This window comes from Cupressus sempervirens, chromosome 5 (genome assembly GCF_028749045.1).
Source record: "Cupressus sempervirens isolate cs-2001-9-10 chromosome 5, ASM2874904v1, whole genome shotgun sequence".
Classification (NCBI taxonomy): Eukaryota; Viridiplantae; Streptophyta; class Pinopsida; order Cupressales; family Cupressaceae; genus Cupressus; species Cupressus sempervirens.
The window spans coordinates 196,743,414-196,757,261 of NC_143122.1; the positions used below are offsets into that span (position 1 = coordinate 196,743,414).

A 13,848-nucleotide genomic window follows, 5' to 3' on the forward strand; every position below is an offset into this window, starting at 1 on the left:
AACTAATAAAGGAGATAAGGAAGAAGAGGAAAGAGGTGGAGAGGTCAAAGAAGAGGAAGAAGATGATACACCAAAAGTTGCCAAACTTGCTAAGAAAATCAAGCAACTAGTAGAAGGGTGTGAACAACAAGATGTCACCATTGAAGATATTCATGTTTCATCACTACATGATCATAATGTGTTAATAGAAGAAGACCTGAAAAATGTTGAGCCCGATACATATCTACCTAGCACCAATCCATTTTTGTTACAAATTGTAGATTATCCAAGGATTGACAGTGCAAAGACAAATAACTTTGAGGTTACATCAATTACTGAGGATAAAAGTGTTGAGCAACAAGACAAGGCTATAATTGTGTTTCCACAATTCACTTATATGCTCATGTCTCAGACTAAAGTGAAGATAGCAAATGTCAAAGGCACAAAGTTGGCAAAAGAGAACAAGGCACCAAAAGAGAAAGAAAATACAAAGCTCTTATACAATTGTCGAGTGCAAAGCCATCAGAACCATTGATTCTTCCAACAATTTCATCATCTCAACATTAGGTGACAAATCAATAAATATTTCATTCATTTTGGGATTTCCTCTTTTCTTGTAAACTATTCCCCTTGATTATGTCATGAACCTTCCTCATTTTTTGTATCTAATAGCTTGGTAGATGTATCTTCAAGTGTTTCTATATTAGCATTTTGAAGATAACTTGTTTGTTATTTTGGAGATTTCCATTACATTCGTAAAGGTGGATATTATGCCATGTATTATATTGGATATTTTTGAGGTGCCTTCATTTGTTGTTGAATTCTTGTATATGTAAGGTGTCAATATTGTGTAGGCTTTTGTTCATGATATTATGGTACAGATTGTAGAGCTTGTGTAAATTATTGTTACAATTTGATTGTTGATACACTTGTTTTTTATGTGATTTTGTTGTTAATATGCTTGTTTCATTTTTTTTAGTGAAACTCTTCTTGTTTTTGCAATTCTCATTGATATGATTGTTGTTTCTTCTCAATTATTGTTGATATTCTTTTTATTTCTATAATTGTCATTGATATACCTATTTCTTTCTCAATTTTTGTTCATATTCTTCTTGTTTCTTCAATTGTTGCTCATATTCTTCTTGTTCCTTCAATTTTTTCTCATATTCTTCTTGTTCCTTCAATTGCAATTCATATTCTTCTTGTTCCTTCAAATTGCATTCATATTCTTCTTGTTCCTTCAATTGTCATTGATATGAACTTCTTGTTTCTATAATTTTCATTAATATACTTGTTTTACTTTTAGTGGGTGTTGTGTATAGGGTGAGATCATTGGACCACTTGATGTTGTTGTGTATGTGGAATTTAGGGTTGTTTATTTAGTCCTACAACTTTAAAATTGTGAATCTTATACTCTTGTATCTTCAATTTTTTTCCTTGGAATATCATGTTGACTTGTTGTTATCTTCATGATACAAGTGAAATATCAATAAGACTTTTCTTGTTTGGTTCAAGTGGTGCACTTGGCACAATTGTGATAGTCATACATGATGCATCTATAATAGGTGTTATAGATAGTTGTGGTATATTATCAATTGCCTATATATGAGTCGACATATTCACTTACATTGTGGGATATCTTAATAAAAAGTGGGCTCTTTGTTGTTTATCTATCTTTTCTCCCAAAGGAGGCATGTCTGGCGTTCCAGTGGTAAATTTGTCCTTTAGTTCTTCTTTTTGCCTCATTAGCTTCTTAGGATCATGTTTTAACATCCTTTTAGGAAGCACATTGGAAGGTCTACTTATAATACTTGTTCCTTGGAATGGAATTGCTCTTTGAATATGGGGTTATTGTATTGTGTAAAGACATTGCTTAGAACTTCAACAATTAGTTCATTTTATGGTCTTTTAGGTGTAACCTCTGTAGTTGATTTGTCCAACCTTTTTACTGCTTTTTCTGTATCTAGAGTTATTAAGTGGTGGTATTGTACTACATAACCCTCTTTAAGTTCTTGTTATCAATATGCATCACTCAATTAATCTTTGTGTTTATCATTTAGCATAACATAACTTTATAGCTTGACCCATTTTTGAACATATTACATGCTTCATTAGGCATTTTTTATTCATGATAACATGGTTTTATAGTTGATCATTACTTATACTTCATGAGGAATTGGTTACTAGTATAATATGGATTGCTAGTGCAATTGATTAGTGAACTACATGAATCACCCAACATAATACACCTTATGGGATTGTGGAATTCACATATTATCTCATCAATCAATGTATGCTCTTGTTTGTTTATATAAGTCTACTTATGCTCTTGAAATAACATTCCAAGAATGATATTAGTAGTTAAGACATTTTTGATACCGAGGTCTCTTCAACTAGTTGACTTGGAACCTATTGCTTGATAGTATATCAATACTAATTTGTTTTAGATTACGGTAAAAATAGGTTTTGAGGGGACTTGAAACCCCTTTACATCATAGACCCAAAATATATTCAAAGAAAGCTCAAACATCCCAAAGGGATCCAAAAAAAAGGTTATATAGGGACTAGATACCCCAAGTAAGATCTAAAAATAGAAGCATGCTGCAACAGAAAAACATTACATGTCTAGCAGCACTAACAAAAAAATCCAGAAAAGAAACCAATAAGAACTCTTAACCGGCCAACCAACAAGGGGACTAAGAATTCCCTTTCACTCCCTTTTTGTGGGAGCATAAATTCATATCAAATTGAGGAAGGGCCTTTTTAGATCCTTTCCTTATAACATGCATCCACCCCTCCTTCACCATCACAACCTTAGACTACCAAATTTGAGAATCCAAAATAGAGGGAAACTCATCCAGCTTTTGACAAGGACTAGTTGTCATCACTTCTTCCATCAGATTGGAATTAATGCTAGCAGTCTGATTACCAATTCCAATAGCAGCAAAAGAATAATCACCAGAGCCAAAAGTGCTAATACTAGAACCAAAAGAAGAAATATTACCAAAGCCAGTAGATAAACACTGACCAGATCCAATAATCGTAGCACAAGTCATCTTACCTTGTCTAGAATTAGCGGTCTCAACACCAAAACCACTACATTTACGTCGACCAAAATCTACACCAAGAATACTAGATTTAACACCTTGACCAGAAATAATAGTCTCATCCTCCTTCTAAAAGGATCCAAGACTACCAATAGACAAAGGACCAACCCCATAAGAAACTCGAGAATCCATCTTGGAATCTCAATACTAATTTATTTTCTTTATGTATATTTGAAGAATTTTGCATGGATTTATAAGATCTTATTCTTGGGGGCTTGATCATCCCTCAACTTAGTTTCATCTTGTCTCTACCTTGTACTTCTCTCAACTACTCTATCTCTTCATCTCTACTTAATCGTAAGTATGAGTATGACTTCATATGCTTGCTAAATTAGGGCTTGAATGTAGTGGCTTAAATTATCCCTTTATAATCTCACACTTATTTTGGGCCCTTGCTTTAATGTACTTCCTTATAGGCCATTTTCAACATATTTTGATTTTTATCTGATCCAAACTATCATCATATGCTCATGTGATAGCTTAATCCTATGTCCCAAGTGTATACACTTTACAATTTCCTTTCATTTAGGAAAACTCTCTTGAAAATGGGCCCAAGTTTGAGTATTTCAAAGTGTCAATTCTTGCCACTTGTGATGTGGTTTTGATATTTTGATATGACCATAGGAAGTTTACCTAAATGTAAAAATACCTTAAGAACCCTAGATTTTAGACAATTATTTATCATTTTAAAATTCCAATACAAAAGTTATAATTTAAATGTTCTTGGTTCCTTAAGAACATGTTTGAGTACAAGGAGTTTCAAGCTATAACAACTTATTTTTAAGTATGATTTCATGATGGATTTTGTTATGACTTATTAAATGTTATTGCATCAACACTTGGAGGACTTGACTAAAGAGCATTGGATCACCACCATATCAATCCTAAGATAATATAATTTCAATAAAACATCTTATGTTTAATTTATTCTTTCTCCTACTAGGGGTAAGCTCTATTTTTCATCACCATAGTTGTAGTTGAGGTGGAAATACCAAAATGACATTTGACTTAGGCAAATATCTATACATCACAATATTTTCCCTCTTTCTATGTAGGTTATGGGTATAGCTAATGAAAGTGACATTATTATACAAAGTTGACTTAAACATATGATTTCATATTTCAAATAGATGGAAACCCTATGATTAATTTGATCAGTTGCACAACTCAATGTTTTTTGACTAAATTATGGAAGAAGTGATTTATACAATCTCTTGATTTGAGATTTGAAACCTCATTTGATGAATGCACTTATAGGTTTCCACTACCTATCTCTAGCCCATCAATTTTATGCTTCGATTTCAATGGCAAATTCTTCTTTGAATCTCATTTCTAGATTTGTACTTTTGGGTTGTCTTTCACTTATATATTTGTTTGTTATGTTGAATATTCTTAGTTTTCTACCATTTTAACTAGTAGTTTTCTTATTCATATCAAATCAAATCAAATGCAAAAAAATGATTTAATCACACATAACATCCAACACTTCCTTAAGATTGAAGTTGGATATTGCTGGCTATTTTCTCCAATAAACGATATTAATTTCAATCATAGTATATGTCTCTAGGCTAGGATCTCATTTCAACACATCTCAAATAGTAAATAACTATGTAATTTAAGAAATAAAATAATAGATAATGTTTCCAAAATAATTATACGGTTAAATATACAATTGATAATTCAATTCAAATTATAGTATAAAAAATCTTACATAAATATTTATGCTAAGTAGTAAAATAGTAATTTAAAATAAAAATAAAAATAAAACATCTATCTCCACTTTTATAAGATAAACACATTAGACATATTTGTACTCATAAAAAAAGTATCATTTTAAAAATTCACAAGATGCTATAGAGGGGTAGCACCCATATATATATATATATATATAATAGAAACATTTAATTACATTAGTTTCTCTATTACGAAGATGCTAATTCCAAGTACATAATTTGTTTTTGTAAACTCATTCTAGATGAGAAGACAAAGACCATTTAACACTTTGATGATGCATTCCATATGTGGTGGAGATAAAAGAGAGGGATGATGTCTAATGAAGAATACAAATATCTCAGGATTGACTTCTATTATAAGTCCGGCGAGAGACTCACATAACAAAGAGAATACAAGGATGCTAAAAGGTGACTTTGCTACTAAATGAGAAGCAATACTATAAGTTGAGAAATAAAAGACAAGATCACATCATCTTAGGTGTGAAATTGATAGGTAAAAGACACTCAAGGAAACTTGGGAAGGAAGAACCCATATTTTGCAACAAGAGAGTTCTAGAAACAAAATGAGGCTTCACCATGGAATGCTCATCTTGTGATAATAACAATACTCAACACATAAAGACATTGACTATTGCAATCATGTGCTTGCTATTTGAGAAAGAAAGAAATTTGTAGATGACCAACTTCTCAACATGTACAGGGTATTTGAGAAAGAAAGAAATTTGTAGATGATCAACTTCTCAAAATTTACATAGAAGGTTTGATATAGGAAAAAATATGAAGACAAATTAAAGTTGGTTTTGTTTTTAGTCCTCGTGAATGTCATTGAAATCTTTCATTTCATTTGGTTTGCTGATGCAAAATTGAAGAAACCTTGAAGACATCTAGCTTTTGACCTTTTGTTGATTATTGATTTTAATTTAAAACTATCAATCTCAATAATAATAAAAATCTTTGTATATTTAATTTTCTCTGATTTTGTTTAGATTCAAATTCAAATATATTTATATTTTATCTGCTAATGGATTTAAAAATATTATGTAAATCAAATTAATAATAATAATAATAACAATAACAAGCATTCCTATAGTTACGTTGTAACTGAATGATTTGTTTAGCCACCCGTTGAAAAGGTCTTATCAGTACATAATATGATTTGATGGTTATATCACATTATGAAGAAACAAAAGTACTGCAAGAATTGTTGGCATACAACTGTAATGGCAGTGAGGAAATCAGTCGCATTCTGTCAACGTTTGGTAAAGACCGAGAAAGAGAAAAAAAACGGTGAAGTGTTGAGGTTCCACAATTATTCTCTAGGATGCTTTAGAGTTGGCTAACAATGGAATCTTGTCTGTCCGTTAGATTTGTAAGTAATGACAATGAAGGATATATAAACTATATGGGGCTTAAAACAAAAAACAGTAAAGCATCATTGTCAATCTGTCTGGACACATGGACTGGGAGCTTCAAGGCAATTAAATAATGGATTCCTCACATGCTCAGACATCTCACACGTTCCACATTGGAGCTCGGAACACCATGGTGAATGTAGCTTAAACCCACTACACCAGAAGCATATTCAGAGTCCCCTGCTGTAGCAAATGGAAGCTGCTGAAGTTTCTACTGACAAAACAATGGCTGACAACAATGTGGGCACCATGGAGGTCGAAATGGATAGCGGAAAAGTTGAAGACAAGGATGAAAAGTGTAAAAATGAGAATGGTTCAGTTGGAAGTGTGGCCTTGTATCAGCTGTTTTCATTTGCTGATTTACTGGACTATATGTTAATGGTATTGGGGACGGTGGGAGCATTTGTGCACGGGGCAGCCGTTCCTGTCTTTTTCATATTCTTTGGAAAGCTCATTGATGCCTTTGGTGCACACCCCAATGATCCCATCACTATGGCATCTTTAGTTGGAAAGGTATGGAAAATTTCAATATTCTCAGCAACTGTTGGTGCTTCTTAGTGAATAATGTATTGCTCTATTTAGCTTGCAGCATCAGAGATGGCAGTTACTGTAATTTGATTATATGGATGTGCTTTTTCCTTTTACGGGGAATCGTAGTTATGGGCCTGTCTTTTGTGTCTTATATGTTCATGTGAAGTGCTCGGAAGGGCCCCAGTCTTGAAATTGGAGACTTGTTGGTATCTATGTGGGTAGCTATACAGAATATATTGCGATCCTTTGGGTGGTTGCTTTGTGGCATTGCACTAGAAGTTGTTTTGTATGCCAGCAAGATGAGAACAGTTTGCTTCAGAAAAGGTGCTTTGTCCTAAGACGTTGCATTCGTGTCCTTCTACTTCTGCTTTCTCTCTAATTATATCCGGTGCATAGACCTGCTGTAATGTGTTCTCCACTTGTGGGAATTTCTATATACATGCAAAATGGTGCTCCGCCCCGAGACCTTGCATTCCTGCTCTCGCTATAAATATATTCAGTACAGATTTGTTGGTATCCATTGTAATCCTTTGTATGGTTGATCTGTGCTGCTCCGCTACAAATTGCTTTGTGTGTCGGCAAACTGAGAGAAGTTAGCTTCACAATGGTGCTTTATTCGAAGATGTTTCATTCCTGTTCCTCTTTCCCCTCTCGCTGTAGTTAGGTTCATTGCGTACGCGCGTAATCTGTTCACTTCTGGGCATTTATATTTACAATGGTGCTCTGTGAGTCTGTCCTAAGATTTTACATTCGTGTTCTTCTGCTCCTGCTCTGGTTATTATTATATTCAGTGCATACACATGAATAATATGTTTGCCTCCTCTGCGAATCTCTCCCTCTTTCTCCCCCCGCCCCCCTCCCCCGCCTCTCTCTCTCTCTCTATATATAGATAGATACTATAGTGTTTTCATAGGCAGGGTCTTATAGGCCACATTAACAGCTGGCTTGTTCTTGGCCTAGAAAATTATTTCACCTCTCCCTCCCCCACTCTCTCTTTTGTTATAAGAAATTTTAATATACACACACACAGGTGCACAGTTGGATTGGTTTCGTTTAACCCATTTATTCTAGGACCCAGGCCACTCTTCTAAACTGCATACATTAAGGTGCATGAACAAAAACAAGTTATTTAACTTAAAATGCTCTAAAGAGCTCATTTTTAAAGCAAATTTCTCGATAAAAGCATTCAAAGATATGTAGAGTTCTTAATCAGACCTTTTCAGGTTCATTAAAACAAATTCAGCTCATGTTTTGTCATTCATCTTGCTTGGAGTTCGTTGAGATTTTTGTGAAAATGTCAAGGCCAAATGCTTCATGTGAGGGATGTGACGGAACTGCTGTGCAGTTTGTTTTGGGTTGCTGTTACACTGGAGATAGACGCCATGAGTATATTGTGGGAGGGTAGATGGACAATTCGCTTCTCATTTAGGAAGTTAGCTGGTGCTTTGCATCCTATGTAGGAAGATGGAATTGTCTTTCAAACATAAACTGGTCAGTTTGAAGGGTCCAATATTGAAGACCAAAAGTTTCAAGGGAGTTTAGATACCAAAATTTCTATTTTTAGACAAATCTGTTTATTTGACTTTTTTGTTGGGCCCTGGATTTAGTAGATAAGCATGAAAATCACAACTTCTGTTTTTAGAATGTTGGCAGTGTGTGGTAGAGGCAAAAGGTTATGAAGAAATCAATTTAGAAAGATGAAGGCAAGGAGAAATGAAATTGTTACTATATTCAATGCCTGAAAATGGAAAATATGGAATAAAATAAAAAGAAATTCAAAGTTGTGAGTTATTTAGTTAGTCTCGTATTTGTAATCTATGCATATATGTTGGCATACATGATACAAATAAGTATCCAAGTTGTGGTGGGTTAAAAATTTCTTCAGTTGAGGTCTCTTTCACTAGTTGATTTGGATTTTAGCACTAACCCCCTTTTTGTGTCTTTTAACTTAGTTTATTTTTCTTTTCCTTTATTTCTCTTTTCCTTTGCTTTCGTGCTCTTATGCATGGGAATGGAGTTAGGATCCTAGGTTTGGGGGCTTATGTCCTTGAACTTTGTGATTTTCTATCTTGCTGTGACATTGTCTCCTCGTCTCTTCTCTTTCTTCCTTTACCAAGAGTATGACTTGGCTCATACTCCCGCTAAAGTGGGGGCTAAATGTACCATCTTAAAAATGGACACACTTCATTTTGAGACCTTTTAGCCCTCCTTAGCATGGTTCTGGTCTCTCTCTTTCTTTCTTCTTTCCAATCTTCCCCACATTTCTAGATCATCTCTCATCTTTTGGCATGGTCCCTTAGGTGCTATTTTATCACCTTTTTGGCCATATCTTTCAATAGCTTCAGTTTTCTTGCTTCTTTCTGCATCTTCTCTGAGGCCTCTGGGACCACCCTTAATAGGTTGACCTAGGTCAATGTCTTCCCCAAGGAAATGATTATGAGGCCCAAAGTGCCTTGGGTTTGCCAATTGTTTACTCTTGCCTGTTTTCAATCCCGAAAACTAGTAAATAAGGAGGCTTAGGCTCTTCATTTTAATCAATCAAGCATCCACAAAGCATCCATCATCATTCTACAAGCAATCAAGAGCAAGCATAGACGCATTCATAAGGCATTCTTCAAGCATCTTAAGCATTCATCAAGATCGGGGTGCATGAATCTGATCGCTGAATCGGCGATTCACGCGATTTCAGCGCGATTCTCGTTACTCTGGTCTAGACCTCTTTTCATATCTTAATTTGACCCCTCTTTCTCTTGTATTGAATGTTAGTGTAAAGTGGAGACCCTCTGTTTACCTATTCTATTGTGCACTTCCATTTTTCCACTGAACACAAGTTGTGATCAACACTAGTTACTACTAGTCAACGCCAACCCAATAATCCATCTTAAACCTTTTCCTTAATTAGATAACCACAAAGGTCAACAAAAATGTTTGGGTTCCAATAATTACCTATTGTTCTACTAAAACTCCAAGCATCTAAACTACTTGTTGATCTACACCCACTAGTTGAAAAGTTGTTGCCGAATGGTTGGCTTGCCAAACTTCTCCAAGTGTCTTTTGGAAGTACATTCACACTAGATGAACCAACAAGAATTGCATCAATGAGATTCCTTCCAAAGATCTCCATTATCACAAACATTGGTTTCTTTTCCTTGTTAACTACCAGTAATAGTGGATCAATCACTTGGGTCTCTAACAATGGAGGTCTCATTGTTGATTTCATTGTCACTAGATTCCAATATGGCCTTACTGTGAATATCCTTCTTTGACGATACAACAAAATTTTGGTGTTCAAGAATACTTTGTAGTAAATCCACTACTTTACTCTGTGCAATAGTTTCAAGTTATTTCTTTGTAATTGACTTGTTATCATACTTGAATTTTTATTTGAGTGGTAGCCTATGTTATCCAATCCCTTGCTTCATAGAACCTTTCTTTTTTTGTGTGGGTTTGGGTACATAGCCTTCTTTGCTTGGGTGGACCGTGGGAGTAATAAATAGAACTTTGTTTTTCTTGTCAATGTCACTGGGTTGATGCAAACCTTTTTCTTCAGATTTCTGGTGTCCTCATGGTCTCCAAGACCACACAATCTACACAATAATTTTACCTTGTCTTGATTGTTCTGGTTGTCTCTTTCAAAGTGCCTCTGTTTGCTACATTGTCAACACTATATGATAGACCCTCCTCTTGGGTCATATTGTATTTGATTTTGTCCTCTTTGATTTTGATAACTATTTAGAGATGCATTTTGTGGCTTCAATGGTGTGGGCCACATTGTTATGTAAAGAGTACTTGTATACTCCTAGTTTTCAAATTCTTGGTCTTTTGCAAAATGCTTTTGTTTGCTATATTGTCGACATTGTATGATAGACCCTCCTTTGCGGTTATATTGTATATGATTTCGCCCTCTTTGATTTTGATAACCACTTAGAGATGCATTTTGTGGCTTCAATGGAGTGGGCTGCATTGTTATGTAAAGAGTACTTGTGTACTCCTAGTCTTCAAATTGTATGGGCACTTTTTTATTGAATGACCCATAACTTGGCAAATCTCATAAAACATCTTTCGAGGATGGTTACTTTTTGTGCATCCTCAATTTTGCACTTAGTACACTATAGCTCATTATTTTCTTTATTGTCCTTCAACTCTTTCATCATTTAGAGCATGTTCTTTGCATCTCTTTTATTGATTCTGATACATTGCCACTATTTAGCATTTGAAATTTCACCTTCCTCTGTTTCTTTTACTGTGCATGGACATTTAATCTTCACTTTCTATGTGCGTTGCTAGATTATACTTTAGAATAGGATGAGGATGGTATTGCCTTGATCTTTTTTCTTACTGATGGATGAAGACCTTCAAATCCTTTGGTCTGAGAATTTCTACCGAGTTTGTAATTGCAATAGTTATCCTTAGGAAAATTACCATTCTTCCTTCTCTTCATCATTTTAACATAGCATCAATCAATTTGCTGGCTTAGTAAGGATCCCTCGCAACCAATTTTGCACCACATCCCTTTGTCCTTAGGCAAAATCTTGAGATTTAAATTATAGCTGGTGGAAATCTTGGAGTTAGAGGATTTCCACAGGGTTATCACTTTCCAAGTTTGCTCACAATCCTTCTCCCATCTCCCAAGCATGTAAACCTTTCTCACTTAGACTAAAACCCTATCCTTCCAATACGACTTGGGCTATAGAAATACCTCAAATGGACATCAAAACCCTTGCACAAACCCTGGACAAATATTATTTCTTAGCAGGCCGAAATTGCTCAAACTCACCCTCAGACTCGAAGACTTGAAAATGTTGCCAACTAAAACCACCTATGACAACGACTCCTACTTGCTAAAGCGAAAAGAGGGGGTCCCCATTTGCAATGGTGTGATGGTGTGAAAACCCCACAACACGACTTAAACTCAAGATGGTTGTTGAATGGATGGTGCAAAAGTAGTTGTAACATCCCCAGCAAAGTGCCTCATCCATAGTGATAGCACTATCTCTACTAGATGACCAAGCTTGTGTTTCTCCTCATGTGCTACCACTTCTACATCCCATTGAACTGTCTTCCTCTCCAAGTCAGCTAGGTGATCACTAGTAAAGAATGAATCCAAATCCATATCATCACCATCAAAAGAAACAATCCAATTTGCTGCATATGGATCAATGCCATCCAAGTTAACTATTACATGGGAAGCTTGCCCTTGCAACTTCATTTTATACAATTGAAGGTTGTACCACACATACGCATGGTCATTCAAGCACTTCTGAATCTATCTATTGTGCTATTTTGTATGAATGGACTAGAATTCATTCTAGTTGTGCTCACAACCAAAAGCATGACAAGGCTACAATATGCAAATGGCAACCATTTGAAGGTTAGGAGTTGTAGCGCCATAATCTTCCCACAAAAAATCTGTAAGGAGAATTTGCCATTTATAACTAAATAAAGATTTCAATGAAATTAAAGAGTGAAATAAGTGGTATAGTAAAATTAAACACATGTTCTTTTTATCTAGCTGCAGGGTGGATCTCCTATGTTTGCAATCTAGTGAAGGAAACAATTGCCCTGCAACCTTCTCGTAGCTTTGTAACTCATCAAGTATCAAGTTTCAAAGGTTCTCATCATCAACTAATCTCCAAATATGTGTTGAGGCCAACTTTGACCTCTGCATCTACTCTGAAAGTATTGGAGAAGGAAAACTTGTGGTGAAGGAAAACTTGTGGTTCAAGAAGTAGGCAACAACATGAATATGATGGTGGAGTTGTCAGTTTCTCCTTCGATCAATTACGTGCCCTATAGGTTCATACATGGTCTTGTTTGACCCATTCAAGTGTTAAATGGCCTTTTTGTCCCTATTCCTGTGATGCAAGGCTGGTAGGAAAAAGGAAGCCAGTCAAAGACCAGATCCAATCTAAGTTACCAGATTCTCTCCAGCAACCCTCAAAGTCTGGTTCAATTCTGCCTAAAGTCTGGTCCTTGTCAAATTCTCGACAAATTCTCCTTGAGAGCCACAGATTCGCTGCAAATTCTGTTAGAGGAATCTGGGCAGAATTTAGAGCGAATTTTGAAGAGTTTGCTGCCCAACAGCCAAACCCAAGCTTAATTTGGTGTCAACACAAATTGTTTTTACTTTTTTAAAGTGTTTTTTTGCCTAATTTGGTTTATTTGATCCTCCCAACCCTCAAAGTGACCACTAAAAAGGCCAAAAAATATGGTTTATATGTCATTTATGCATTTGTGAGTGAAAAGGAAAACTTGCTTATAGAGGAAATCAAAATTGACAATTGGTGAAGTCCAAATTGATGATTATAGAGGAAAATCTTTTAAAAACTATGATATCTTCTTTGAATCCAGGGCTTCAAATCTGAATCTCAACTTTTGATCTAACTTGGTTAGAAATCCTCTAGCCAATATTAAAAAAATCAAATAACTGCACATATCTTTTGATGATTCCTTTCATTCTCAAACTATCCCTTGATATGGAAATATGTCCCATGCATGCGACCAAGCAAGTGTATGGTGTTGTATGTATGGCTAAATTATGTAATTAGTATCCTATTATATTGAAACATAGATATGGTGGTGTATTTTCTTATGTTTTTTTTAATTTTTTAAAGAGGGGTAAACGCTTTGACCTGGAGCTATGAACCAGTGAGGCCACAAACGGGGGACCTCATCCCCATGAGATTTGATCCTTGATGGCAAGGATAACAACACAACAACTTAACCATCACAACATGCCACTATTGGCAAAGTATTTTCTTATGTTGCTTTACTGTTAGCAAAGTGGTTTGTGGACTTAAACACACACACACACACATATTTTTTCAAAAAGATACGTTTTGGTATGGACGAACCCAAAACGAATCCGAACCCAACCCCAAAAATATATCAAATAATATCGAACCTGCATCCGTACTAGAATCTGAACCGGCAACTTAGGATCCAATCACCTAACAACTTACCAAGAGTACACATGGAAGAAAAACACAAAATTGCAGCAAAGAGACAACTTCATAGATTTACTAATTGATTGCACAACTCTCATGATAAAATATACATCCAACATGCCTGGCTGTGAGGCCCTTC

General features: G+C 35.2%; 1 protein-coding gene across 2 annotated transcripts in view; it reads left to right on the forward strand.

Annotated features, from left to right (window-relative positions):
* The first annotated feature begins 6,297 nt into the window (after positions 1 to 6,297).
* The window catches only part of LOC149555062 (ABC transporter B family member 13-like), a 47,189-nt gene continuing 39,638 nt past the window's right edge, over positions 6,298 to 13,848 (forward strand). The window contains exon 1 of one of the 2 annotated variants that reach the window (XM_089829093.1): positions 6,298 to 6,744. In XM_089829093.1, coding sequence (XP_089685219.1) covers positions 6,424 to 6,744 — 321 coding nt within the window. In that variant the 5' untranslated portion in view covers positions 6,298 to 6,423. Of the gene's footprint in view, positions 6,745 to 7,012; positions 7,087 to 13,848 lie in introns of those variants that run through there. The other variant, XM_089829094.1, reaches the window with a different exon arrangement.